At 54.0% G+C, this 26,677-nt stretch overlaps 11 protein-coding genes across 11 annotated transcripts; 5 read left to right on the top strand and 6 right to left on the bottom strand.

Annotated features, from left to right (window-relative positions):
* Nucleotides 1-393: 393 nt before the first annotated feature.
* EI97DRAFT_43856 (uncharacterized protein) lies at nucleotides 394-1,912 on the top strand. The gene is made up of 2 exons (XM_033799506.1): nucleotides 394-1,739; nucleotides 1,819-1,912. Exons 1-2 carry the CDS (start codon nucleotides 571-573, stop codon nucleotides 1,826-1,828), a joined length of 1,179 nt encoding a protein of 392 aa, XP_033654088.1. The 5' UTR covers nucleotides 394-570; the 3' UTR covers nucleotides 1,829-1,912.
* A 715-nt stretch (nucleotides 1,913-2,627) lies between these two features.
* Nucleotides 2,628-5,387, top strand: EI97DRAFT_433378 (asparaginase-domain-containing protein). The gene is made up of 4 exons (XM_033798379.1): nucleotides 2,628-2,973; nucleotides 3,027-3,070; nucleotides 3,132-4,346; nucleotides 4,729-5,387. Exons 1-4 carry the CDS (start codon nucleotides 2,883-2,885, stop codon nucleotides 5,014-5,016), a joined length of 1,638 nt encoding a protein of 545 aa, XP_033654087.1. The 5' UTR covers nucleotides 2,628-2,882; the 3' UTR covers nucleotides 5,017-5,387.
* A 1,420-nt stretch (nucleotides 5,388-6,807) lies between these two features.
* Nucleotides 6,808-8,190, top strand: EI97DRAFT_377138 (NmrA-domain-containing protein; the record flags this gene model as incomplete). The annotated part of the gene is made up of 3 exons (XM_033795593.1): nucleotides 6,808-7,439; nucleotides 7,727-8,042; nucleotides 8,122-8,190. 3 exons carry the CDS (start codon nucleotides 6,808-6,810, stop codon nucleotides 8,188-8,190), a joined length of 1,017 nt encoding a protein of 338 aa, XP_033654086.1.
* Nucleotides 8,191-8,719: 529 nt separating this feature from the next.
* On the bottom strand, nucleotides 8,720-9,435 carry EI97DRAFT_43682 (uncharacterized protein). The gene has a single exon (XM_033799210.1). It carries the CDS (start codon nucleotides 9,348-9,350, stop codon nucleotides 8,754-8,756), a length of 597 nt encoding a protein of 198 aa, XP_033654085.1. The 5' UTR covers nucleotides 9,351-9,435; the 3' UTR covers nucleotides 8,720-8,753.
* A 47-nt stretch (nucleotides 9,436-9,482) lies between these two features.
* On the bottom strand, nucleotides 9,483-15,029 carry EI97DRAFT_458463 (WD repeat-containing protein 26; the record flags this gene model as incomplete). Its single annotated transcript, XM_033800914.1, has 9 exons — nucleotides 9,483-9,709; nucleotides 9,764-10,244; nucleotides 10,291-10,700; nucleotides 10,753-10,850; nucleotides 10,901-11,899; nucleotides 13,177-13,698; nucleotides 13,753-13,892; nucleotides 13,944-14,040; nucleotides 14,236-15,029. The coding sequence occupies 9 exons, from the start codon at nucleotides 15,027-15,029 to the stop codon at nucleotides 9,483-9,485; spliced, it is 3,768 nt and encodes a 1,255-aa protein (XP_033654084.1).
* A 785-nt stretch (nucleotides 15,030-15,814) lies between these two features.
* EI97DRAFT_43668 (uncharacterized protein) lies at nucleotides 15,815-17,229 on the bottom strand. Its single transcript, XM_033799175.1, has 4 exons — nucleotides 17,157-17,229; nucleotides 16,918-17,048; nucleotides 16,102-16,851; nucleotides 15,815-16,043 (listed from the first exon to the last, which is right to left on the bottom strand). Exons 2-4 carry the CDS (start codon nucleotides 17,006-17,008, stop codon nucleotides 15,871-15,873), a joined length of 1,014 nt encoding a protein of 337 aa, XP_033654083.1. The 5' UTR covers nucleotides 17,009-17,048; nucleotides 17,157-17,229; the 3' UTR covers nucleotides 15,815-15,870.
* A 517-nt stretch (nucleotides 17,230-17,746) lies between these two features.
* EI97DRAFT_351380 (uncharacterized protein) lies at nucleotides 17,747-18,214 on the bottom strand (the record flags this gene model as incomplete). The annotated part of the gene is made up of 1 exon (XM_033794847.1): nucleotides 17,747-18,214. A coding segment is annotated over one exon (468 nt), but the record flags the coding sequence as incomplete, so codon positions are not given.
* A 24-nt stretch (nucleotides 18,215-18,238) lies between these two features.
* On the top strand, nucleotides 18,239-18,764 carry EI97DRAFT_43629 (uncharacterized protein). The gene has a single exon (XM_033799058.1). The coding sequence runs from the start codon at nucleotides 18,293-18,295 to the stop codon at nucleotides 18,722-18,724; it is 432 nt and encodes a 143-aa protein (XP_033654081.1). The 5' UTR covers nucleotides 18,239-18,292; the 3' UTR covers nucleotides 18,725-18,764.
* Nucleotides 18,765-19,113: 349 nt separating this feature from the next.
* EI97DRAFT_442468 (uncharacterized protein) lies at nucleotides 19,114-20,171 on the bottom strand (the record flags this gene model as incomplete). Its single annotated transcript, XM_033799759.1, has 3 exons — nucleotides 19,114-19,775; nucleotides 19,823-19,907; nucleotides 19,980-20,171. 3 exons carry the CDS (start codon nucleotides 20,169-20,171, stop codon nucleotides 19,114-19,116), a joined length of 939 nt encoding a protein of 312 aa, XP_033654080.1.
* Nucleotides 20,172-20,631: 460 nt separating this feature from the next.
* EI97DRAFT_377285 (alpha-ketoacid dehydrogenase kinase) lies at nucleotides 20,632-22,174 on the bottom strand (the record flags this gene model as incomplete). The annotated part of the gene is made up of 4 exons (XM_033795601.1): nucleotides 20,632-20,759; nucleotides 20,815-21,791; nucleotides 21,841-21,960; nucleotides 22,020-22,174. The coding sequence occupies 4 exons, from the start codon at nucleotides 22,172-22,174 to the stop codon at nucleotides 20,632-20,634; spliced, it is 1,380 nt and encodes a 459-aa protein (XP_033654079.1).
* Nucleotides 22,175-23,012: 838 nt separating this feature from the next.
* EI97DRAFT_376925 (cysteine proteinase) lies at nucleotides 23,013-26,658 on the top strand (the record flags this gene model as incomplete). Its single annotated transcript, XM_033795587.1, has 5 exons — nucleotides 23,013-24,747; nucleotides 24,799-25,540; nucleotides 25,589-26,312; nucleotides 26,363-26,492; nucleotides 26,546-26,658. The coding sequence occupies 5 exons, from the start codon at nucleotides 23,013-23,015 to the stop codon at nucleotides 26,656-26,658; spliced, it is 3,444 nt and encodes a 1,147-aa protein (XP_033654078.1).
* Nucleotides 26,659-26,677: the final 19 nt, after the last annotated feature.

Genomic DNA, 26,677 nt, shown 5'->3' with positions numbered 1-26,677 from the left:
TTGGTGTATCAATCGCACATGGCTACTGGCTTCATAGATGCCTTGTTTATATAAACCGCAGTCAGTTGCTCGGTTAACCTAGACGGGTTCCTAGTGATGTTGGTCTATCTATTCGTTCACTCTCTGTTCTACGGGAAGGATCTTTCTGAATGGCACTCCTTTTATTGATAGTGCCGGCGTGGGGTGCTGTAAATCAAATACATATACGTAACCTTTCCAAATCACTCTCACAGCGCTCATGTCTTGTTTCGCAGCACGAAGTATCACAGTATCTACAACAAGACTTCACCTGCACTCGTGGAGGTCCAAAGCTAGCTCGAACAGGAAATGGATGGTCCGTGCATCCGGCAGCTCTTTCCATCTCTGACACCTTATGACTGTTTGCTTGTACCTTCCACTTTGACTTGCTTCAAATAACTGTATGCGCAACGTTGAATATGTTATATCTTCTCCGCATATGAAAGGAGAGATAATTCGAACATTTAGTGCTCCTCCTGGACACGACTATTTCAATACCTTTGATGCTCGCAACGTAGTCTCGAAACAAACACAAACACGCAGCCGCATACCATGGGCGGACAAGCCTTTGCAAAGGCCGGCCCAGACGGATCTGCCTTGAATGTGCCGCGAATGCCGACATCTACCTATCAGGCCTTGTCCTCAGAGATCCAGCGGAAACTCCAGACCATGTTTCGAAATGTCGCTTTACCTCGAGAAGCACCTGGGAAAGCAGACCACGGCGACATTGACGTGTTGGTCGAAGGGGCAATGACTCAATGGAATCCGGATACGCTCAAAGAGTTGCTTGGGGCCGAGTACTTTTACGACAACGGCGGCACCAAGTCCTACGCTGTCCCATATGCCGATTCGCCTGACGAATATTTCCAAGTTGATGTGGAGATATGTCCAGGCGAGGGAACTCCTGATAGTACTGATCTCTTCAAGTGGACGCTCTTCCTCAAGTCCGATTCGGACCTATTGCAGATAATCGGCATTTGCCACAGGTCCCTTGGGATCAAATGCAACGACAGGGGCCTTCATCTTCGAGTACCAGAAATCGAGTCGTATAACAAGAAGAAATCCCTCCTGTTCCTTACCAGAGACCCAGACGAGGCAATGAAGTTCTATGGACTCGACACAGCAAAGTACTGGGAGGGGTTTCGCGACGAGGAAGAGCTGTTTGAGTGGGTTGCGAATGGCAGGTTCTTCCACCCCTCCATATTCGATACTCGACAGGAGAAGGCGAACGATCGAGCTCGCCAGAGGAAGCGCCCGATGTACAGCAGGTTCGTAGAGAACTTTATGCCACGTCGTATCGAAGCCGGCTCAGAGAACGAGCCCTGGACTCCCGAACAGGTTCGCAAAGAAGCTCTGGACACGTTCGGCAAGCACAGAGAATACGAGGAGATGTTGGCTGAGCACAGAACTCGAGAACGGGACATTGCTATCTGGGAGCGTGTGAAGGAGGCTCTTCCGGTTCAGGGGAAGCAATTGACTACGGCACTAAGATCATTGCGCCGCTGGGTTGACTTCAAGGATGGTCACCCTTTTATTACGTCTGAAGCCATGATTACGGAACAACCTCTTTGGGGAGCTGCCGTCGTCGATGAGGAACTTGTACTGAGTTGGGTGAGGGAAAATTGGGAGCAAGTGAAGAAGCTGGAGAGAGCACGCGTGGTAAGTCTGGAGCAGGGGTGCTTGAGATATGGAAAGACGATAGAGTACACGGCTATGTATAGGTACTATGCCTTTTCTTGAACCCCATCCCACCTTTGCGCACTATTTTTCTCTTCAATTCAAACTGACAATTTGCTTTAGAGTAGAGTGAGGCGGGAGAATAAAGACAAGGCCCACATCGAAGTCGAGACGAGGAGAGTTGACACAGACGCTGAGAGGACGAAAGGAGCATGCACGCACGCATCAGCAACGGGTGATATCGAAATGCACACCAACGGTGTCACAACAGGTGGACTCGGAACGAACGCAGTTCACGCCAATGGAGTTGCAAGTCATGAAGTCCCTGGAACTGGGAGTGAGGCGAACGGAGTGCACATCAACGATGCCCATACAAATGGAACCAGTACGAAGGAAGACAAGGTCAATGCAGATGAGACTGCCAAAGCCTGCGCCGAACTCGAACATATCAGGCAGAAGGAGAGCAACGCTCGAAACACCTCGACTCAAAGATTCCAGTGTTGCATGCATTGATCATGTTGCCGAAGGAGTATTTGAAAACACGACAAGCCGACAACGGGTAAGATTCCTCGTATCCCTATGTTTTGCAGCAACTAACATTGCCCACAGGCGTACTGTTTAAGCATATTTCCACCGATGATGTAATTCCAACTAAGCCGACGATTTCCTAGCACCGCCGATGCATCCGGAGAACGTTGTAATCGGAAGGGCAGAAATTTTCAATTTTGAAGGGGTAATCAAGTAGTTTCGAACGGGTAATGAAGTAGTTTTGAAGGGGTAATAGAATGCTCGCGTGGTTCTGATTCGCCGAGTGCTATAGTAGTTGCCGGACTGGCGGCGGGAGGGAGGCGCGGCCGAGTGACGGCGTCCCAAGACCGAGATTTCATGATAATAAATATTCTCCTCCTCGCCTCCGTCCATTGCTCATACTACTAATCTGAACTGGTCCTGATCACCACTTCAAACTCCTTCGTTTACCTTGAAATTCTTTGTGTGAACAAGACCCAGGTACTAGAGTCCCTAGGCTTGGCGCAGACGCTTATCAACGGTCCCTGGGAGATACTTTCAACTTTCAAAAGAACAGTCTCCTCCTCACAAAAACACCACAATCGCTATACGTCGGCAGACGCCCACTGATAACGGCTTAACGCCTGAGAGTTGGGGAACCTCTATAATCGTAACGGTACATGCCTGAGACACTCCGAGACGACGTCGACATGCACAACTCGTTTCCAGAAGTGCAGCTGCCGGAGGGGCGGGTGCTTATCATAATAACAGGTAATAACGAGATTCTGCGACTTCAAACTTGTAGCTTACCGTTGGACTACTAGGTGGTACGATATGCATGAGAAAATCAGAAAATGGTCTGGTACCGGTATGTCAAAAACCAGTACGAAATGAGCTCTGTTATGTGAATCTAACATCTCCCCGCACAGGCAAGAGGATTCCTAAAAGCTGGACTGGCACCACGGCCGTGCTTCAACGACGGGTCGTATCCGGAACCACTGGATCTGGTGATTGATGACGCGGGCACACGGAAAGCGGTGCAGAGTCTTCGATGCCCCATCAGCGCCTACGAGAGAAGAGTCCGTTATTGCGTGTACGAGTTCGAGACGCTGCTGGACAGCAGCTCCATAGACGCCGCCGGATGGGACCAAATTGCCAAGTGCATCTACCGGAACTACCAGCTTTTCGACGGATTCGTGGTTCTCCATGGCACCGACTCACTGGCCTACACGTGCTCGGCCCTGAGCTTCATGCTTCACAACCTAGGCAAGCCGGTGATTCTGACGGGGTCGCAGACGCCCATGATGGAGTTGCAGAACGACGCTCAAGACAACTTGTTGAGTTCGCTCATCATAGCGGGACACTTCATGATTCCCGAAGTGTGTCTATTCTTCAACTACAAGCTCTTCCGCGGGAATCGGAGCACAAAGGTCTCGGCCGACGACTTCGAAGCATTCGCCAGCCCAAACATGCCACCCTTGGCAACGGTCACTTCGACGCGGACCAAGGTGCAGTGGGATCTCGTCTACCGACCCACCGTCGTGGAGCCCTTCAGCATCCAGACGAAGCTGGACACGGCGCACGTGGCCTGTCTCCGGATCTTCCCCGGCATAAAGCCCGAAATGCTCGATGCAGTGCTACGCTTGGAAGGCCTCAAAGGACTGGTGTTGGAGACGTTTGGAGCCGGGAACACGCCGGGCGGACCGGATAGTGCCATGACGCGGATCCTCGCCGACGCCGTCAAGAGAGGCATCGTCATTGTCAATGTCACGCAATGCCTGAGCGGCAGCGTGAGTCCACTGTACGCTCCAGCCACGGTGCTGGGGAGAGCGGGCGTGGTCTTCGGTCAAGATCTCACGACCGAGGCGGCTCTCACCAAGTTGGCGTACCTGCTGGCGCTCCCGGATGCGACGCCCGAAGAAGTTGCAGCACGGATGTCGGTCTCGATTCGCGGCGAGCTGACGGAGAAGACGAGGACGCATTTTGAGCACCCGAAGAGCGGTACCTTGACGCCGGAACTGTCGAGCTTGACGGCACTGGGGTATGCCATTCAGAGCGGCAACCTACAGGAAACGCGAGACATCATACGGGGCGAGCCTCGATGGCTGCTCAACGATGCCGACTACAACCTAAACACACCGGTGGTAAGTGGCTTTCCCGTTCAACGTTCCGACTCGGGGTACTCGACTCCGACGGAGTGGGCACGACCCTAGGATCCTGTGAAGACAGACATGGTCCCCTGAGCTGGCCGGTATCGGAAGAGTCGCAGAGAGAGAGAGAGAGAGTCGGTCGAAGGGGGTGCAGCTGCATCATCTATCTTATCTCTCGACAAAGACGAAGATGCCATGAGCGGCAGTCAACCAGAGTCGTACGATGCATGGCGGTAGCACCATGCTGGCTCTTATCGCTCTGCTGACTCCGGATTAACCCATGGACCGAAGCGAAGGATAAGGAGCGAAGAACAAATGATGCAATATGGCGTATGCGAGGGAGGAAAATGCTGACATGATTGGAACCACTGTGTAGCACCTCGCGGCGAGCGGACCGAACATTGAAATCCTGCGCGACTTTGTGGCCCAGGGGGCATCGGTGCATCTGCGCAACCGCAGCGGGCACACGCCGCTGTACCTGGCGGCGGCGGCGGGGCGGAGGGAGCACGTCGAGGTGCTCATGGAGGCTGGGGCGCATCTGCACTCGGATGAGATGGCGTCGGCGAGGAAGCGTGCGGCGGAGGGGAATGGGGATGGGGAAAGGGAGCTGTGGGCGCTGGTCACAGGACAGACGGACGGAATCGAAAAGGTGGTGAGGAATTGACGGCACTGGATAGGACAACGAGCACGTTTCTGACGGGACGAGTTAATGAGAATAGGAGGCTTGGTTGTCTTGTGTGCGTGTGGGTGTGGTTATGTCGCCATATCGGGGCGTTTATACTATAGTATGCATATGGGGTCCTCTGACTTGTTCAGAGCGAAGTCATCCAGCGCACCAAGGAGCAATCTGGGGATGTCTGGGTTTGGTGATGGTGTTATTATTGCTGCATTACTGCTGCCGAGAAGCTGCAGGCGGACGTGTAGTTGTTATGCCGACCTGGCTCGCTGAGGGGAAGAGGAGAGAGAAGAGGGCCGGGGGACATAGAGAGGGGATAGGAACCCAGGTGGCGGCTTCTGCCGAATCGCGATCTGATAGTGCGGCAGTACTCAACAGCGGCAAGCCAAGGTGGAAGCCGATCAATGAGAGGACTGTGGTAAAGAACGCATACTTATTAGTGTGGTTGACTCCATACCTTTTATAGAGCTGAGGTTCATTTTTTCGGGGCTAGTCCATTTACGCTTTTTCCTTCACCTTCTTGGCGGGCTGTCTGTGCAGTTCCCTGTTTGGGTGCCAGACAGCCAGCAGCAGCCACACAGCACTCTGGTTGACATTCCGTTCCCCAAATTCCGTCACCACCCCTCCCTTCTTCTTCCTCTTCCCATCCTTCTCGTCTCTCTCACGTTACTCTCCGCTGCGCGTCCCGACTCACTGGAAGGAGATGTCGTTGCAATCACCAACTCTTGGCCCCGCAGAGGAGCCGCCCCGCCCCGCCGCGGGGCCCTTGCCGACCGAGTTTGCTGGCAGTCTCTGGCATTGCTCATGCTCACCGCGTGCCTCGTCCCATTGCGTCCCATTGCATCCCTATTCGATTGCCATTACCTAATACTTCCCCAGCACTCGCAATGACGACGAGAGAAGCAGGCTCCAGTCGCCAGTAGTTGAACAGGGCCGGCCTCTGAATTTTCTGCTTCTCCTGCTTCTCCGGCCCGCTTTGCGACGGGCGAGCAATGTTGGATGAAGCCTTTTTAAAGGTGCACCCCCGGTGAAGCTGCTGCGACGCACTGTGTGTATGAATGCCTGCTATCTATTCCTATCTGCAAGCACGCACCCCAACGCAACACCACCACCCCAGAAATCTATCAGTGAGCAATCCAATCCACCGTCCCTACTAGACAACCCGCCGATACTTAGTCGAACGACCGCCCGAGATCCCATGACTGCTGGTTCCTGCTAGACTAGTAGCACTCCCCTTCGGCCCTGCAATCACGAGTCGTCCCCCATCTTCCCCAACCTTTCCTTTGTGCCTGCCTATAGCCTCTACCTAGGTACCGGTTCCCATCCTCCAGGGCTCCTCCGCACCGCCGTCACGTGTCCCCGCGCTTCGAAGGCCATCTATTATTCTGTTAAGGGCATCCTTGCATGCCCCGATTCCGGCAACCACGACCTGCGAGACCCTGAGAGATCACCACCGTCCATCTACACCATCTCCTTGCGACTGCAAACCTCTCACACCACAGCTCCTCTCCTCTCCTCTCCCGCCGCCTACCTATCCTCATCGCTGCTCTTATTCCTCTCTGCTGCCGCCGACCTGCCGACCTACCATCCAGCACCCGTCTGCGCACCGCTCACCGTTGTTTGCTGCCGTCCTTCTGCCGTCCTTCCCTCTTGGCCGTGGATGCGGCATCGTCCTTGACCACCACAGAACCCTAATCTCTTGACCTCATCTCCTTCCTTTTACTCTGTCACTCTTCCAAACACCTTTTCCTTCCTATTATGCCGGGGACCGTTCCACGGATGCAACCAAAAACCGTCGTCACCATCAACAGCAATGGCCGCCAGTCGGCGAGCTTCATCCGCGTCGCCGCCGCCCTGGGTTGGCAGGTGCGCGCCCAGATGAAGGACCTCAATGGTATTGTCGCAAGAGAGATCTCTGAGCTCCCCAACGTCACCGTCTTCATCGGCCCTCTCGAGGACAAGAAGTTCCTCGACACGCTGTTCAAGAGTGCCCACGTTGCCTTCATCAACACCACCCATTGGGGTGACGAGGTTGCCGTCGGTCGAGCCCTGGCCGACGTCGCGAAGAAGGCCGGCATCCAGCACTACATTTACTCGAGCATGCCAGATCATTCCGTCTTCGGGAAAGGATGGAAAGCACTTCCCCTCTGGGCTCCCAAATTCACCATTGAGCAGTACATCCGCCAGATTGGTCTACCGGCCACCTTTGTCTACTGCGGCATCTACCACAACAACTTCACCAGTCTGGACTTCCCCCTCTTCCGCATGGAACTGCTTCCGGATGGCAGTTTCCGCTGGCAGGCACCCTTCCGCCCGGACCAGAAACTGCCTTGGTTGGACTCGGAGCACGATATTGGCCCGGCCGTGTTCCAGTTGTTCAAGGAGGGACCGCGGAAGTGGAATGGAAAACGGTAAGCACTCTCCAACAGTTGCCCTTCCTTCTTTTCCTTCCTTTTCTTTTACGTCTTGCATTCCTCTTCCTCCACCTTGGCGGTTCGACGTTCCACTTGCTAGGGTCCAATGACCAATGCCCCTACACCGCTTCTGTGCAAGCGCCCAGGTCTCGAGGTCTGGATCTCCCGCTGCACTCTATCCGCGGAGCACGTGGACGCCTCTCAACCTAAGGGCCCATATTACGACTCCACAACATGATGGTTGCGACATACCGGTACTGACTTGTGATCTCTCTCTCCCCTAGCATCCCCCTAGCCTTCTCCCTCCTCACCCCAACCGAAGTCTGTGCCGCCTTCAGCCGCGGCCTCAAGCGCCCCGTATCCTACCGCCAGGGCCCCATCGTCATCAACGTTCCCACTCCCACCGGCTACCGGGAACACCTCGCCGCCCTCGAGGAGACGCTCGCGCGCCAAGGAGCAGAGTACTTTGGCCCAGACCTGCAGCCCCTGTGCCCCGAAGCCGCCATCCAGCTGTGGGAGGGCTGGAGGGATATCCAGGAGTATGCTCAAGAGGTGTTTCCTGTCGAGGAGGCGGCGAATGGGCTGACGTGGATGGAGGAGGTAGATACGCCTGCGCATGAGGTCGAGTACAATTTCCAGATCAAGTGCTAACGTATCTTTCTTTCTTGGCGGGGAACAGGGCGAACTCTGCGGTTTCTTCAATGGGATCATGGGGTTGGCCGAGTTGTTGGATCAGGCGAGGCTTTGATCGATCCGGCGACGGCGACGGTGACAGCGACGATTCGGCTCCGTGTTCTGTTCATTCCCGAGTGCGGCGGTAACGGATGCAGTGTCGCCCTGCCAAAACCTCGGGACGTTCATCGGGAATCGGAATTCAGACGGGCTTTGCAGACGAGGAATGCTGATGATCGAACACGTTGAAGAAGAACAGCCTCTCCTCCCCATCCCAGGACAACGGCCGGGCTTCTGTACTTTTGAGACGTTGCCGGTTGCCGCCCGGCTCATCATCTCTACTCTCAACTCACTCTTCTCTTCCCTTGTTTCTTCCCTTTTTCTAGTTTCGACTTCTCTTTTTCCTTCCTTTCCACGCTTAAGCACGGTGTTTCCAGGCGGTTTCTTGTGCATTGATTGGAACGGATCGATCGGGGTGGAACTCTTTTTTTCCGAAATGCAAATGAATGCATGCATGGCATGGGGGCGAAACCGAGAAAAAGTTTTGGTGTCTTTTTTAGTACCTAGTTAGCTTTTCCTTTCTGTTCACTTTTTTTTCTTGACTGGGTTTTTCTCAAGTATATACCTTTGGTGGATGGGTTATTTCTGTCCTCCGGGCATGGCTGCCACCAACTTTTTGTGAGCGGTAGAGAAGGGCGGATTGGTCGGGTGGCTGGGCAGTGGTTCGGTGGTTCTGTTAAGGGGCTTACGTGTGTACCCGTGAAAGTAACGAACAACAAGGAGAAGAGGCTCTATATAAAAACAATTGAAATACCGGTATACCATTTGGAGCACCATCGAGATGCAAGGACTGACTAAGGTGGTCCACACCACGCCGTATATCACAACAGAAGCAACACTAACATCAAGGGCACAAATCCAAAAGCACCCCTCATGCGGATGCATATTCCCGCAACTGCAAGTGGAGAGGAGATAAGACCAAAGGGAGTAGCCCCAAAAAGGATTGAAATAACCCAACAAACTCCACCCTGGACCCCGACCCCCAACCGAGAGCCATGCCATGCCAGAAGAAACCCCTTTCCCCCTATTCCCATCCACCAGATTCTTATGAGAGAAACCCTTCACCCCACCCCAGCGCCAGAGTGGACACCACACCAAGGAAGGACAGACGCTCTCGTCCATGCACATGACAACGTCTATGCAGCAAGACAACAACACCACCACCAACACCACCATGATGCCCTAACACTTGACCTCCCCTTTGCACATCCCTACCTAGCCTCTGTCTGAACTCCTTCCTACACCCTTCCACTCTAAAAGATAACCTGCGATGCGACAACCCAATACAAACAAAACATCTACCCTCCACTATAGCGGGCGGAGCGAACCACCAGCAGGACGCGCCCTCACGCTCGACGAGCCCTCCTCGTCACGAGGTGCAGGTCTCCAGACGCGGATGCACTGGTCATCCCCCGCCGACGCAAACACCTTGGGGTCCGTCGGACTCCACGCGACGGCATTGACGCAGCCCGACGGGTGAGCTTCGAGGCGCTCCACAAAGCGGCCGTTGGACCGCCAGAGGTAAATGTACCCATCTGCGCAAGGGGACGGGTTAGTACTTGCTGGGCTAAAGAGGGAAAAGAGTATACCTTCACTGCCGCTGACAACAAACGTCCCTCTGTCGCCGCCAAAGTCCGCTCGACAGACATTCCCTTCCTGCTTGTGGCCATCGTAGAGCATCATTGGCTCGCCATTATCGACATTTCGAAGCTCGATCCGCCCAGGGTAACTGCCGAGAAGCATGAGCTTCGGATCGTGGCCCACGGCGACGTAGGCGAATTCGCCGTCATCCTCGGCCGGTATTTCGTATACCTTCTCGGTGGTTTCGAAGTCGTACACGTGTACTCGCCGAGCGGTGACGGCGATGAGCCGCTTGCCGTCACGCGTTATTGTGAGGTCGTTGACACGCATCTCCTCACTCCACTGATGCATCTTGCTTTCCTGCAGGTCCCACACCGCAATCGGCTTTTGCTTATCGTGGGAACCAATGACGACGTATCGATTGTCGGGTGTGAATGCGGCTGCTGTGCATGGATATGTGAATTCAAAGGTTTTGAGGCAGTTGCCCGTCTTAACGATGATCAGAAGAAAGCATCAAGGATAATGAATGACATACCTTCACATCCCACAGCTTTGCTGAATTATCGTCCTCTTTGGAGCATGTTATGAGTTTCTTACTATCGTAACTCCAAGCCACGAAGGTTATTCCGCCTTCGTGCTCCTTCAGGTGAAAGAGGGGTTTGTAGTTCGCGGTGGAGTATATCACCACGGACTGGTCTTTGCTGCCCGACGCGAGCATGGTGCCGTCGGGAGAATATTGCAGATGCCAGACTTCATCCTTATGATCCCGGAGCTCCAATACTGGTACGGTTGGAACGTCCTCGCGGTAGCAGATATGCCGCGCGTACAACGTGGGTGACGCAGCCGTGTTGTGATATAAACAATTGTCTAACCATTGACTCTTGAGATCGTCGAGCAGGTGGGCTAACCGATGCTCGGGGATCATGATGCTGGGCGATATTGATTCTATGCAGAGTGAGTACTACTTTGACGACTTCTGGCAATATAAGATGCTTACCAGTGAGCTCTGATAGCAGCTTCGAACGCGATGTGCCTTGGGCACCATCCCACCGTGCCGACGTCCTCAGGTCTTCGGGAGATCTACACATCATGAAACTGCAAGCTTTCAGTGAAATTTCCTCCCAAAGGGCCGTGCTGGTACAGACCTGGACAGCTGGCTAAGCCTCTTCACAGCATCTGGGACGAGCGGGGTCAACTCTTGCCGCAGCACTTTCAGAGCACTGCTGGTATCCTGCGACTCCAACAGTTCCAGATACTTTTGTTCCCTCATTTTGAAGAGCATCTCTTCCCTGTCAGCCCCCTCGGCTAGGGGCAAGCCACGCGAAGGCTGCGAGCCGAAATACCTCGAACGAGGCGTCTTTCCCTTCGTCTTGTGGTTGACGGTCAGCTCAACACCACCACCGTCGTCCGACTCCTTTGAGCCAAATAATAAATGCTCTGCTGCTACCCAGTCGCCCTCCAGCACGGCGTTCCGAAACGCGGCTACCGTGGGGCCCTCTAACTGATAGCCACTCTCCGAACTTAGCGCTTGGGCTGCCCTCTGGTACCCCAGATCCCCTAAACCTTGTATCAATATGCGTGTCACCTCTTCCCGGTCGTGTCCAAAAAATGTAGCTGGGAGGGTTGAGTGATTAGCTGCCGAGGTTCCATTTGTATAGGAGCCGTTGCTCTGGGAACTTGGGAGGGAGTCTCCATTGGAGACCTTACCCATTGATTCCCTGAGACCCGGAGAGCGGGTAGAGCCATTGGTGTAGTTGAACGAGGGTGATGCTGATTTCTTCGATGCTTCTCCACTGCGCATTGTCTCGTGTGCTATGCGCCTTCGCTTCGAAGGGCGGCGGGAGGACCGGCCTCTCGTATGCTCAGATTCGGGGTCTCCTGGACTGTCGCTGTCCTCGGAGGAGGTATACGAGCGCTTCGCTGTATTATCCACTATTGTATCTGCTGTAGCGGCGTCGGTAGGCTCCAAAAAGGGTGTCTGAGTAGTACGTTGGCTGGTATCGAGGGCAGAGGATTCTGGGGACGAAGAAGCTTGGGAGGTCGGGATGGCTGGGTCGGCGGAGGCGGTGGGGGACGGGCGGTGTGGGGGGTTTTCGTCGGCCAGGACGAACGTTTGAATGAGGTACCCGCAGGATAGCGGGTAGCTGTCGTGGAGGCAAGTATGCCTTTGGATGGGTGGATCGAATGTTGGGTTGGGTTACGATGAATACATAGGAGGGCTCGAAGAAGGTGAGGAAGCTGGTTGTACTCCGTAGGCCTCGCCGTGACCTATATGGCGGTTGCAAGTAGCGGAGCAAGAAAGAAATGCAGAGTGCCAGCAAGAGGGTTCTTCGTCACGGATGGCGGTTGGCGATGTCACACCCTCGGGAATGCTAGAAGCGCGGGCGGAGCAATCGGCTGACCGGAGGCGTAAAGCAAGAGCTGGCGAGTAGGGGTGACCTGTGACTGGCAGTCGAAGGGTAAGGAGAGTGTTTGGTGAGGAAGTTGGGAGAATGAGCAGTGGAAGTGGTTGAGAGATGTCGGAGCAAGGTGGTGGGAGCTCTGGCCGGGGGGGGCAGCAGGTGGAGGGTTGGAGGGCACCGTACTCCGTAAGTAGACTAGCAGAAGAAGGTAAGGCGCAACCGCTGGCCGAGGGCGTCGACCCTGTACCGAGCACGTCACTTGAGCAGGCCGGAAGCAACAAGACGTGCAGCCGTCTAGGAGAGAGGTTGCGAGAGAGATACGAAGGTAGAGGGTAAGCAGGATCAGATGTATCTTCCAGGAGGTACAGTACATATGTCTATACAGAGTACAACTCGGCGGTGTCCGATGTAAGTATCATGGCGGCCTTATTGTGTACATTTGGGCATGGGGGGTGACCCTGGTCAAGTCGTCACGGGGCCAGCTATCTACTCATCGCCGCATGATAACGTCTTTCATCACCTCCCAGTTCGACGTTCACCTCAACCGTGACCAATCTTGGTGGTTGTGAATACATCGTCAATTCCGAATATGCCTCTACACAGTTTGTTTTTCGCCATTAGGTGAATTGGGAACCCAGAATATAGGGCCGAGAGGAGGTTAACTGGCACACGTCATGTTCGACACGTCTGCACGCTGTCATCGATTTCCATGCGCCAACCACGAGTTGGGGCATATGTCGATATATCTCCTGGCTGAATTTAGAATACTATACTATACCCCTTGCCAACGGAGAGGGTATTCGGTCTCATTCCAAATTCAGAGTACGGAACGGGCCGAGGGAAAGGGTCACTGTGACCCTCCAGGCCTGTACTCCGTATCTATCGATCGTGACTGCATTCCGATAACCTCCTCCTCCTAAACCACCTTCATTGTCGAATTCACCCCTACCGCCTCATGTTCCCTATCCGAATTAGCCCTTCGTATTTCCCCCAGCCCAACCTTTCAACAGCACACTCACCTAAACCAATTCAAAAACTGAAACATGCTCGCTTTCGGCGTCCTCTCCAAGCTCGTATAATTCACATACTGCAACCCAAATCGCGTCCCGAGTCCCTCTCCCCACTCGAAGTTGTCGAAAATCGCCCAACCCCATGCCCCCTCCACATTCACCCCATCCTCGTATATGCTCAGCAGAATCTCATCCAGGTAGCTCTGGAAGTAGTCCGCCCTTCGCAGGTCCCAGAGGATTTGATTGGTAGAGGACAGGCGGGACTCGAAGGGTTCGGCGGTGCCAAACTCGGTTACGACGATGGACGGGACCGATGGGAAGAGAGTGGTGGTGATGTGTTTGAGGAATTTGCGGAGCCCCGAGGGGGCGCTGTAGAGCCACGACATGGAAGGGTCGGCCGCTGGACCGATCGGGAAGCCGTTGGGTGCGGTGGAGGAGCTGCGTGCGCATTCGGGGAAGCTGGGGTGGGAGCGGTGAGAGGTGCAAGCTTCAAGATCGCCGGAAATGGCATGAGCTGTGAAAGAGGAGTATCTGGTGATGGTTAGACTGCTTTTTTGTGAAGGAATCCAAGGAGTGAGCACTGACGGATCGATAGCATAAAAGTCGCAAGACCCCTTGATCAACTGCTTCTCCTCGTCCGTCAGTGTCGGCAAAAGATCTCCAAGAGTGTCTTTTAAGCTCTTCGGGTAGTCTCCATCGGTCCATGGACCTCCAAACCAGCCAATCTGTTCAATGTCAGCTCAACAATACTTACTAGTGATTTAGGGACCGCAAACGCTGAAGTCGAAATTCCTTTGCCTGGCGATCTCATCCTCCGGCCTTGTACTATCCGCCTCGAAATAATTCCCCGAGTTCTTGAAGGTAATTCGGCCCCTTCCCTTGAATTCATCATGATACCACTTCGCCACCTTAGCATGGGCGAGCAGTGTATAATGCCCACATAACCACCTGCTTCTCTCGCCTTTCCCCACTCCATTGAAGGCGGGATATTATTCACCAGCTGGGTAATTGCTGTACTGCCAATTGCAATACTGCGGCTCATTGATGGTGAACCACTCATCCACATACTCATCGTATCTGCTGATGACGAACTTAGCATAGTTGAAGAAGTCGTCAACAATACGAGGGGACGTCCAGGCCCCGTACTCCGTGAACAAGGCCAGCGGCGTGTCCCAATGGAAAAGAGTGACGGAAGGACGCACTCCAGCAGCGTGCATCGACGAGATCACGGAATCGTAGTGTGCAACGCCCTCGGCATTAACTGGGCCGTGTCCAAAGGGGAATATGCGTGGCCATGATATACTCGGGCTGAATCTCGGGATTCCCAAACTCTTCAGTCGTTCAATGTCTTGCTTATACAGCCAGTAATGGCTGCCCACTACATCTCCCGTAGTGTTGTCTCGTACGAAATTGGGCACGCGGTGCGACAGCAGGTCCCATATGCTGGGCCCTTTGCCTTCGGCTCTTGCTGCTCCTTCAATCTGGTATGCAGAGCTGGCCAGACCCCATTTAAAGCCAGGCGGAAGCTTCTTGCCCTTCAGTTCTGGATAGCGGGAGGATACGAGCGGGTGGAAGTGGTCGGCATCGGGTTGTGGGTAGATGCTGGGCTCGGGGGTTGGTTCCACGGTTGTAGTGACGGCCCCAGTCGCTACCGGCCCAACGAGGTTCCACAGCTCGTTGAGCGCATCATTTGAGAAGTCTGTCCGCATCGTGGATGCAGTCGGCTGTGCTGAGACATTGAAAGTCGCAGTGCTATAGCCAGACGGAGTGGGGAAACCATGTGTAGATGCATTGTTCCATTGAGATAGTACTGGAGGTGCAATGGAAAGAAGAACAGCGAAGGAAAGATAGAACTTAGCCATCTTTGTGTATCAGAAGGACTGATATGAGACAACTTGGGTACTCGAGAAAGGAGGCAGAATACTTATACCACTTCAAAAGGAGCAGAATCTCGGAAACTCTAGCTCGCCTCGCAGCACAATCATGTCATTCTCCTCTTCTACCCGGCCTTCCTAGGCCCTGACATGCGTCCTGCGAGGGCTACCTTCCCCAGAAGCATGACGGATCTCTGGGAAGATGCACCTTCCAAAGTACTCCGGGGTTCTTGTTGGACAACTTCCGAAGCTAAGGCGATCCCCATGTTGTACTGGGCAAAATGTGAAAGAAGAGTCAAGGTGAACGAAAGTAAACAATCCGGTGCAGTCGCGGCTGTGAGTGTACATCCACAGCTTGGCGGAGTGCGAAGCTCCAGTCTCCGTGCCCAAAGGGGAAAGACGGGAACAACCAGGGTGAGTGGTGGGATGGAGCTGTGGAAAACCGTTGCGCTGAATGCAGCCGTCTTCGGGAAGTTCTCCACAGTCAGCATCATAACTGAAGCTGTGGTTAGACTGGACCATGGCCTCGAGGTTGTCATTATTGAACTTAAAGTAACGTGGGCGAGACGTAGGAGAAGCCATGCACCTACTTTCACTACTGCAGCCAAAGGCCAAGAATATAAACCCGATTTTAGAAAGAAGATCTATACATATACATACCCCTCTAAAAACAAGACCGAAGCCAAATAGAACTGGTGGCTTGGACATTGCGTACTAGGCAATCTTCAGGGACCTTTCCACCAGTTGACGAACCGCAGATCCCGTATCCAATGATCAAAATGTGGCATTGTCGAATCCAGAATTGTACTCCAGCAAGCGCGTGGCCAGATTAAGCTTTCTTCTGCTTCTTCTTGGAGGCCGGAGAGTCTTCCGCTGCTCTCTTCTTGCTCTTTCCTACGAGCTCTGCAATATCAACCTCCTCGTCATCACTTTCATCATCCAGATCCTCCACCTCGAGCTCCGAGAGATCGTCATCGTCGCCTTCGTCCTCGTGGGCGCGGACTGTAGATGCATTGTTAATTTCGAAGAATCGCAATAAAATCACGTATGGGAGACTTACTATAATACTTGACCGCACTGGGCCACATATCCTCCGCAATGATGGTCGCCAACTGATCCCCCACAGGAAACACCTCCGTCTCCTGCGAATCCACTCCATCATCCTCCTCATCCTCCTCCTCCTCTTCCACCTTCTCCCCCTTCTTCTTCTTCTCCAGGGCTTCCGCCTCCTTCTGATTCGCCTGCTCCGACTCCTCGGCGCTCACCCACTTATAACTCGACACGAACCCGAACCACGCAAAGAAACTCGGCTGCGGCTCCTCACTCTGCTCAATCTTCTGCGCCAGCTCCTTGTACTCGGGCAACTGCGTCGCCTTCTTCGCGTCCCCGCCCGCCTTGGCCTGTTTTGCCTGCCACAGCTTGTACGCTGCATCCGTCAACCCGCCGGACAAATCATTACCCTCCTTCCACGCGATCTTGACGGGCTCCGACACCAGCCCCTGCCACCCATCCAGGCTCTTGCGGAACCAGAATTTCTTCTCCAGCACTCTATCCTCAAAGTACTCGTTCTCGCCGAAGCCGAACTTGATGCTGAAGCTGCGCGGCGAGCCCTTGGGGTCGTCGATTTCGAAGCGCGACACTTCGAGCGTCTCGAGGCTCTCGGCGAAGACCTTGGAGTCCGAGGGAAGGATGTACTGCTCCACCTCCGGCGGCGACTGCTCGAATACAAGAGCCCAGAAGTGCGGGATTTTGGCGATGAGGTCGGCGCGCTTCTTGTAGAGGGGCGCGTGGATCTCGTCGGATTTGCGGACTGTAAAGGTTAGAGGCGTTGCGCGGAGGAGAAAGGCGACGCTGCGCGGGATCTATAGAGACGTACTGAGTTGGATCTCGGCATCTTCGAATTCGGCTTCTAGGACGCTGAGTTCTTCGAAGCGCGCGATGCGCTCTTCTGGAGTTTGCTCGGCCATGGTTATAGCTAGGTGTAGCTTGAGCTTGGAGGTCCCGAAGCTGTGAATCAAGTTAGTCAATGCGTACGTAGCAGAGCGCAATTGGTATTAATGCCGGTGATTTTCGTGTCGGTATCCGTGCCTCAATTTATAGGGAAAGTGTACCTACCACAATTACTCCTCTGTGATGAAGGATGAGAAAAGACACCCTCGCCCTCCCAGTCCAACTTTTACTTTTATCCGGGTGCTCTGCAGCTCCAAAATTTTGAGCACGGACCGTCTCAAAGTGGGTCCACCGTCCAGCCGTTGCAGATCTCCTTGGCGTGTGAATGTGAACATTGAAGTGAGAGTGGAAATCGGTGGGTCACGTACTCTGTAGACTCCATTGTTTAGAAGTTGGGGATTTACGCGGAACTATCCGTTTGTAGCAGGCGCAAATTCCAGGTATACCCTCATCCCAAGTAACACGAGGTGGAACCATCGAATATCCAATTGTATCCCGAACATATTGAACACAACGCCATGCCCTCTTTGATATGCTCGGCGCAGCAATGTACCCCACGGTACACGTATCATACATTTCTCCCCTACAGTTACACTCACCCTCTGTATGCATGCATCTCTTGCCCAAACCCACCAATCCATAAATCCCAAGTTCTTGCCAACATATCTCCCCATCATCTACCTCCTCCCCCTCCCCCTCCCCTTGGCCCCCTTCTTCCCACCAGCCGCCGCCGCCGCAGCAGCAGCAGCCGCCCCCTTCTTCTTCCCCTCGGCCGACCCCAACGCCGCCTTCTGCCTCAGATACACGCGCACCACATTCTCCACACTCCCCCTATCATGCTTCGCCTTGCGCATATACGTCAACCGCGCGCGCCTCGCCCTCTTCTGCGCCCTCTGCACCACCTCAATGCCCTCCACCAACGGACTGTAAATCTTGAACCACATCTCGACGCCGACGCGCGTGAGCTGGCCGCGCAGCAGGATGGCCGTGTCGACGCCCCGGCGGCGGATGCTGATGCACACGCCGGCGAAGGGGTCGCCGGTGCGCTGGCGCACGAGGAGGATGTCGCCGACGCGGGCGCACTCGGGGTTTTGCAGCGAGAAGAGGCGGGTGCGGGCGCCGGTGGGGTCGAGCTGGGCGATTTGCGAGTGGGCGAGGATGGAGACGGGAGAGGGGCACGTCTTGTGGATGCTGGGTTTCGTGGGGTAGATTTGGAGGTGGCGGGTGTGTGATACTGCGAATGTGTTAGGAGAATCATACTCTGTTCGCTGGGAATGGGAATATGAGAGGGTGGTCGGCAGATGCACGTTCAAGCCCAGGAAGCACAGCGTACCGCCGTTCTTCTCAATCGGAACGCCACTCCTCTAAAGCCCGATTCCAAGCATACGAAATCCACATACTCATCTCCCTCTTCTTCTCGTCCTCATACTCCTTCAGCCACTGGCCCTTCGCTTCCCAGAACCTCTTCCCCCTACCCGTCTTTCCCTCTGGCAACCACCTCTTCACGCTCCCGTCCTCCTTCTTCGAGTCCGCCTTCTGCACCTTGCCATTGTACAGATGCGGATACAGCCTCGAATGCATCTCATAGATTAGGCTGGCGCGCGCCTTGTGTCCCTTCGCCGCGGGCAAGAGATTGGTCGCCGCTTTCGAGCCCGTGCGGGTCGCCGATGTTGCGGATGCCATGGTGGGTCGTGTATCCGTTGGACCGGCGGGTGCTGTGTGTGTCGCGCTGATGAGCCCGCCGTCCGCGCGGTGTTGCTGGTGTCGCTGGATCTCTGGTGTTGAAAATCGAGGTCGGGATGCCGACCGGGGTTGACTATCGCGCTAAGCTGATTCCGGAATGCCCAATTTATACACAGTAACACCAGAGCCTGTTATATCGCTGTACCTCCAAGACGCTTAATTAGACATAAAAAACAGCAGTGCAGATCGAGTGCGGGTGCTTGCTCAGTCAGATGTATAAAAAATTGTAGTAAACTTGGTTGGTGATAATTTCTTAGCAATTCACTAACACTGCCTATCCATATCACCCTTCCTCTCCAAAAGGATCTATGGAAGCCAACCAAAAAAGCACCAGAACAGTCTCCAGCCGCAATCCCAAAGAGAATCTTCCTATCCCTTCTCAGTCCGAGTGTGGGGAGGCCTTGGGCAGAACATCAAGGACCAAGACGTATCGGGCGATTGCTTCGAACCGAACATTTCCCGGGAAGAAGCTCGTTACAGAAGCAGTGACGGTTGTCTTGACTGGTAGGTCCCGGGACGTCGGCACAATGCCACGAAAACAGCCCTTATCCGCATCCCAGGCCAGCGGGAGGTATTCCGAAGCCGAGACAGAATATATATAGGTGATCGGGAAGTTGGGGAGACCGAGACGGTCTTCGAAATCCAGCTGCCTGAGGCTGCAAGTGATTCGATATTCAGCCCCAGCGTGCAGCGCGGAAGGAATATCGTCGAAGTATACGGGTGGAGGCTGCCACATCACTTCGCCCACTATGCAGAGGGAGTCGGTCGCAGGAAAATCGAAGCGTATCTCCACACTAGGGAACGGGAAGGTGTGACAGAAGCAGTCCCGAGTGCGAAGAAAGTTATACAGCATGGTTTGGAGACCGTATGCCGAGGACGAGAACCATGTGAATGTCTCCGCACACGTACGCAGGTTGTCGACAAAGTAGACGTTGGCCATGGCCTCAATAAGCTCGCACATGTCAACATCAAATCGGCGAACCACCTTAGCCGAGAGGAAGCAGCCCAGAAGCGAGGTGATAGTCCACTTGGCCACAATCTCTATAATGGAGTTTAGACACGCAGCTCGAGGGGACGAAAACGCATACCATTCTCTTGGCGTAGCCAGTCTTCGAATTGGTCCACAATCTGATCTAGGATCAAACTCTCGAGGGCTATCTTGAAGTTGTACTCCTAATACAGAAGTTCTGTTGCCTGCTGAGGGGAAATGCCTTTCCAGCAATAGATAACATCATGGTGTCTGACCGTTCTGGCCTTACCGGTAAGATGGGAACGTCGAACCATGGGGAGATATACATCTGTAAAAGTCGCTTTCCCGGACAAGCCCGCTAGTTCTAGGCCGATATCAAGCCTGTGGAGAAGTTCCTCGATGGCTTCATGCCTATGTTGCTCGGCCATTCTCTGCGGGGGATGAGCGTGTGCGAAAGAGACCGGCATTGTGAGGCTTCAGTAGACTACACTATTGGCAATGGATTCCTGGAGCCAATAATTCAGCAAGCGGACTATGCGACAGATGATCGTAAGCTTACCTGCTACCCAACGATAAAGATGATTGTAGCCAGTACACTCGACGAGAAGAGCGGAAGAGAAAGGGAGCTGGCATGGCGAGGAGACAGCAGTAGGCAGATTCGTGCTTGCCTGAAGATCGACCCTGCACTTAGCACTGCAACTTCCCCCGTACAATTGAACAGCTAGAACCCTGCAGAGATATAACAGCCCTTTAGAGGTACTTTGTCTAGGCATTATGATTCCTGAAGCCTAGCCCTTTAATAGCGCAAACGGATGGCTGGCAATGGACTTGCGCCGAGCAGGTACACCAACCTACGAAGCTAACGCAGCGGGGTGTTCAGTTGGACGCGAAATGGAAGGAGCTTTCGCTAGTTCCAAGGTTCAGGGGTTAGACAGCATCCATCATCGCACGGGTTGTGAGGCGTTCATTCTTGTTGCCCAATTTTGAGATCTGCAAGAACGCGTCGACGCCAAATCCTTCCAGACTGTGAATCTCCAGGCTACCGGCCCAGTATTCTGCATATCGTGTTAGCGGGAGATGACGCAATAGGTGGAAGTCGGCCAACTGTACCTGAATAAATCCTGGACATAGGCAAGCCGATGCCCAGCCGCAAGTCGGGAGGACGACTTGCCAGCGAGGACAAGGAGCCTTGGTGGTTGCGAGAGTCGCCATATTTGGTCTTCGTGTTGGGCGCTGGAGCATGCTGATGAGACTGATGACCAGGGACCTTCAGCTCTTGGAGCGTGCCTAAGAGTTTCGGCACCCGGGCAAGATTCTCGATTCTCTTCTGGCGGCGGGGCCCCTTGCTGAAACTCCACAGGTGGGGAAGGATCTCGGTGGGAATGCCGCCGCCCTGGTCTGAAATGCGGATGATGACATGTTGCGAAGTCTCACAGATCAAGACCTCAATGGGAGGCGGCGTCGTGTCTTTCCATTGGCGCTGCTCGATGAGAGCCTGGATTGAGTTGCGCAGAAGCTCACCTATGATGTACTCTAGGTGGCTCAGGATATAGGGAAAGGTAGCATCCAAATGCCCGTTGATGCGGATCTCAGGTATGGCTGCCTGCGGACCGTAGGCTTTCCTGACCAGATCCTGGGTAGTCTTCCCACAGCGCTCCACTATCTCTCTGGCATTGCAGCGCAAGAATATCTCACCCACTGCCTCGGTGTCGTGAGCGGACTGGGCATGAGGGAAATGCCAGGGGGAGTTGAAAGTATCAGTGAGGGCCAAATGCTGCTCTGCAATGACCCTTCTGGAGATGCGCGATCTCAGCATGGTGTTCATGAACCGGTCGGTTTCCTCGGGCTTCATGAGGCCTTGGACTTCCAACATTCCAATTGCAAGCCGGGGTATGACGGTTGCATGCTCGGCAAGCGTTTCCTCGAGGAGATTGCAATAGTTGTCATTCTCTTCCAAAGTTCTGATCTCCTTGACGCGGCGGAAGCGTTCGAAGGCTCGGTGGTACAGTTCGTAGACATGGGCGAGATGCGGGTTGGCAACGACAACGTAGGGCAACGTCTGGATGTCACGAAGACGATGGGCGATTCTGTTTGGCTTCAGCAATGGGAATGAGAGGGCATTCCATGCTACGGCACCTGGTGGGTAGCTCCAGACGGCAATAGTTGGCGCTGTCAAGCAACCGAGACTCGGTCAGGGTGCGTCCGAAAAAGGTCAATTGGCGCAAGCTTATAGGCCGAGCTTCACGCTGCACCCATCTACAGAGATCAGGAGTCAGTGCTTTAGCTGTGAGGATATGTATGAGAGGGAGCTGCACTCATCCAGGGCCATGGAGGGCTTCCAGGCAGGAGCTGCAGACGTTCCATGCACGCCGCGGGATGCGCGCACAGGGAGCACGAAGAGACGAGAAAGACTGCTGTGGTCGTGGCATGGCCTGCGAGCCGTGGGGAGGCTTGCTATGCGAAGAATCATGGTGGACGGAGCTGTGTTGGTGAGCAGAGGTGGAGGAGTGCTAGCTGGAGATGGGTACTCGAATATAGACTATACATATATAAGGCCGCGGGGGACCGAGCGCCGGCTATCATGCCCGCGCATACCAACCGTCGTTCGAGAGGCATACAGCCAGGTGGTTTGCAGGTAAGTGAAAAGGATGCAGCAGTGAATGGGGCATGGCCGCAAGGGGTAATGTGTCGTGTTTAGCAGCTGTGTTTGCAGGTGCAGCTATCCTTCGCTATGTCAATATTCAATGTTGACTGGTTCCCCGCGTACCTGTACATCTCCCTCGATACCTCTGGATCTATGTATAGACAGCGAACTTTTCTTTTCCTACCCCTCCAACACCACCACCACTCACAGACCCGCTCTAACACAGTGCGCCACTCGTCGCCAGCGATACAGCTGCCACTGCCCGCGAACTCGTCGTCTGTTCGCCGCTCCCCAGTTCCGCAACCGCCTGCCTCTCCGAGATTCTTCCTACCAAAAGCTCCGGGGCGTCATCACCGCGGCGCGCTGCCCGCCACCGCTTTAGCGAGAGGCCCGTGAGACCGTGGCAGTGAACATCACTTCTCTCCACACTTCAGGAACTGCTACCCTTCCAGTTCCCTGCTGTTCCTTCCACCCCTCCCCTCCTCGGCGCCTGCTCTTTGCCTCGTCAATTTCACCTCTCCATTGTCGCTGGCTACCTAGGTGCCCTCCCTTGTTTCCGCCCAGAGCCGCCTTTCTTCAGTTTTTCAGATACCCTTTCTTCTTTCCCCCCACATCACCTTGTTTCGCTCGTGCGCAGCGCCGCCACCAGAATCATGGACCAGGTATGTGCCTCTCCCACCGACCGCTGCCGCTACCCCAATTACTGAATTCTGTACCTTGTCTACAGATCGGAAGCGACATGATGGTCGACTCCGAGTTCGACGAGAAGAACAGCGTAGCCATTATTAATCCAGACGCCGACGAGTCCATGGACGACGAGGAGCCCGAGCCCGCGCCCCGCGCCGACGAGTATGAAGCCTTCATGAAAAAGCACATGCCCGAGCTGGTGGACCAAGAGGTCGAGGATGCGGCATACCACACCTGGAACATCACAAACTGGCGCAGCCTGAGCCGCAGGGAGGAGGGCCCCATCTTCCATTGCGGCGGGCATCCCTGGCGGATACTCTTCTTTCCGTACGGCAACAATGTAGACTACGCTTCATTCTACCTAGAGCACGGCTATGGCGAAAATGAGATACCCGAGGACTGGTATGCCTGTGTCCAGTTCATGCTCGTGCTATGGAACCCCAACGACCCGACCATGTTCATCTCCCACTCCGCAAATCACCGCTTCACTGCCGACGAAGGAGACTGGGGCTTCACACGTTTCGCCGAGCTGCGCCGCCTCTTTCAGGTGTCGTACGAGGACCGCGGCCGGCCCATGGTCGAGGACAACTGCGCCAACATAACCGCCTACGTACGTGTGATAAAGGACCCGACCGGCGTCTTATGGCACAATTTCCTCAACTACGACTCCAAGAAGGAGACAGGCATGGTTGGACTCAAGAACCAGGGTGCCACGTGCTACCTCAACTCTCTGCTCCAATCTCTCTTCTTCACCCACTTGTTCCGTCAGGTCGTCTATCAGATACCCACCGACCAGGAATCAGGCCGCATGGACAGCGCCTATGCGCTACAGCGCTTGTTTTACCACTTGCAATACTCCAACACCGCCGTAGGAACGACAGAATTGACCCAATCGTTCGGCTGGGATTCTAAGCAAATCTTTGAGCAGCAAGACGTGCAGGAGCTGTCCCGCGTGCTAATGGACAAACTGGACGAGAAAATGAAGGGCACCGAGGTCGAAGGTGCACTTGGGAAGATGTTTGTGGGCAAGACAAAGACTTTCCTCTCCTGCATCAATGTTGACTATGAATCGTCGCGAATCGAGGAGTTCTGGGATATCCAGCTCAATGTGAGCGGAAACAAGAATCTCGATGACAGCTTCAAAGATTACATACAGGTGGAGATCATGGACGGAGAAAACAAATATTTTGCCGAAGGCTACGGGCTGCAAGACGCGAAGAAGGGCGTCATTTTCGAAGAATTTCCCGAAGTCCTCCACCTGCAACTCAAGCGGTTCGAGTATGATATTAATCGGGACGCTATGATGAAGGTCAACGACCGTTATGAGTTCCCCGAGGTGTGGGACGCCTCGCCCTACCTTTCCGAGCGTGCCGATCGATCCGAGCCATATATATACCACTTGCACGGAGTCCTGGTTCACAGTGGTGACCTGAACGCAGGCCATTATTATGCATTTCTCAAACCTAATAAGGAGGGTGACTTCTACAAATTCGACGATGACCGTGTAACGCGCGCAACGAGACGGGAAGCCCTTGAAGAGAACTTCGGGGGTGATGTTATCAGCGCCAACGGCGTTGGACAAAGGAATCCTTACTCCAAAACGTGGTCGGTCAAGCGCTCTATGAGTGCATATATGCTGGTGTATATTAGGGAGAGTAGGTTAGATAAAGTCTTGATGACGGGACAGGAGCCTACACCACCGAAGCATTTAGGTAAGTGGTTCAGCGTTCTATACCCATTTGCCTATTGCTAACCTTCTGAAGCGGATCGAGTCGCAGAAGAAGACGCGCTGCGTGAGAGGAAGAGAAAGGAAAGGGAGGAAGCCCACCTCTACATGGACATACAGGTCGCTTCGGTCGCCAACTTCAAGGCCTATCAAGGTTTCGATATAGTCCCGTGGAAGGGAGACCCGAACTCAGAACCGCCTGCCCACCCAAAGACCTACCGAATACTTAGGACCACGACCATATCGCAATTTTGTGAGATCGTCGCACAAGATCTGGAGGTGGAGCCGACTATGCTCCGCCCTTGGGCGATGGTGAACCGCCAGAACGGCACAATCAGGCCGGATGTCCCGATTGACCATCCTACCATGACTGTGGAAGAAGCCTCAAACAAGTTTTCCAGCAAGGTGCCATTCCGGTTATGGATGGAAGTGGCCGAAAAGCAGGCGGAGGATGGTCATGGCATCTTTGGCGAGAAGCTCGTTGATCTAAAGGGTCAGCCGAACAACCGGCCGCTGATGCTTTTCCTCAAGCATTTCGATGCAAAGGAGCAAAGTCTGTTTGGAGTGGGCACCTTCTACGCAGCATTCCAGGATAAGGTCCAGGATGTAGGGCCTCAGATCTTGAGGTTGATGGGATGGCCGGCTGGCACGAATTTCAAGCTCTCGGAGGAGATCAAGCATAACATGATTGAGGCGATGAAGCCTAAGGTGACCTTGGCCCAGGCCGAGATCCAAGATGGCGACATCATAACCGTGCAACGAGTGCTTCCCGACAAAGAGTATGTACTTCGTCATCAATGTAGACTGCTTTGCTAATGATTTTCTAGAGCCAGCCAGATCGCGGCCGCCGGTGGCTATGCCGAAGCGAAGGAGTTCTACGACTATCTCCTCAACCGTATCAATGTGCAGTTCGTGCCGAGAGTGGACTCTGAGCTACCCACCTTCGCTTTGACGCTCAGCAAAAAGATGACATACGACCAGCTTGCCGCTAAGGTTGCGGAGCAGATCCAAGCTCCGTCGACTCACATGCGTTTTACCACAGTGACTGTCGGCGGAAAGCCGAAAGCGCCCATCAAATACAACCCTCAACTCACACTGAATTCAATACTGTTCCCGGGTACCTACAACTATGGCACCGCGACGCAGAAATCCGACGCACTTTTCTACGAAGTCCTCGACATGAGTCTTAAAGAGATGGAGCAGAGGAAACCAGTAAAAGTCACGTGGTTGCCGGAAGGAATCCTCAAGGAGGAGGAGTATCAGCTCATGCTCCCCAAAACGGGCCGCATAACGGACCTGATCGAGTCTCTCCAATCAAAAGCGAACATAAGCAGCGACGTTGCCAAACGAGTACGGGTGTACCAGGCTCATAATCACAAATTCATGAAAGAGCTTCCCATGGACTTCGGGATCATGAGCATTGGCGAATATATCACAGTGTATGCAGCGCCGTTCCCTGAAGGGGAGTCGGACAAGATGATTACCGTCTTCCACTTCGACAAGGAACCAAATAGGCTTCATGGAATACCGTTCAGGTTTCCTTTGAAAGAGGTACAGTCTAACGACCGTTCACGTAAGAAACACTGCTCATTCAGGCGCAGGGAGAACCTTTCAGTGAAACCAAAAAGCGTCTCTCCGACTTCACCAAGATCAAAGGCAAACCTTTCGACAAGATAAAGTTCGCTATCATCAGCAAACCTCAATACTCGAAACCGCAATATCTAGACGATGGTATGTCTCCCGCTCCCTAGCACTCGTGTTCTCCACTGACACTCACCTTTTAGACGAGATATTATGGGATCTTGCCGACCCCGCCGACAACATACAGCTGGGCATGGACCACGTGAACAAACAACGGAACTTATGGGGCAAGGCTGACTCCATATTCATCCGTTAAGCATTTTTTCCATTTCCTT

This window comes from Westerdykella ornata, assembly GCF_010094085.1.
Source record: "Westerdykella ornata strain CBS 379.55 unplaced genomic scaffold EI97scaffold_10, whole genome shotgun sequence".
Lineage (NCBI taxonomy): Eukaryota > Fungi > Ascomycota > Dothideomycetes > Pleosporales > Sporormiaceae > Westerdykella > Westerdykella ornata.
This window is presented reverse-complemented; position numbering and strand designations above follow the sequence as displayed.

Coding starts and splice junctions, on each gene's coding strand:
- EI97DRAFT_43856 (XM_033799506.1), top strand. CDS start 571: ATGGGCGGACAAGCCTTTGCAAAGGCCGGCCCAGACGGATCTGCCTTG.
- EI97DRAFT_433378 (XM_033798379.1), top strand. CDS start 2,883: ATGCCTGAGACACTCCGAGACGACGTCGACATGCACAACTCGTTTCCA. Junction 2,974..3,026: donor GGTGCTTATCATAATAACAG/GTAATAACGAGA, acceptor TTGGACTACTAG/GTGGTACGATATGCATGAGA. Junction 3,071..3,131: donor CAGAAAATGGTCTGGTACCG/GTATGTCAAAAA, acceptor CTCCCCGCACAG/GCAAGAGGATTCCTAAAAGC.
- EI97DRAFT_43682 (XM_033799210.1), bottom strand. CDS start 9,350: ATGGTGGTGTTGGTGGTGGTGTTGTTGTCTTGCTGCATAGACGTTGTC.
- EI97DRAFT_43668 (XM_033799175.1), bottom strand. CDS start 17,008: ATGGCCGAGCAAACTCCAGAAGAGCGCATCGCGCGCTTCGAAGAACTC. Junction 16,852..16,917: donor AGATGCCGAGATCCAACTCA/GTACGTCTCTAT, acceptor TAACCTTTACAG/TCCGCAAATCCGACGAGATC. Junction 16,044..16,101: donor CAGTGCGGTCAAGTATTATA/GTAAGTCTCCCA, acceptor ATGCATCTACAG/TCCGCGCCCACGAGGACGAA.
- EI97DRAFT_43629 (XM_033799058.1), top strand. CDS start 18,293: ATGCACGTTCAAGCCCAGGAAGCACAGCGTACCGCCGTTCTTCTCAAT.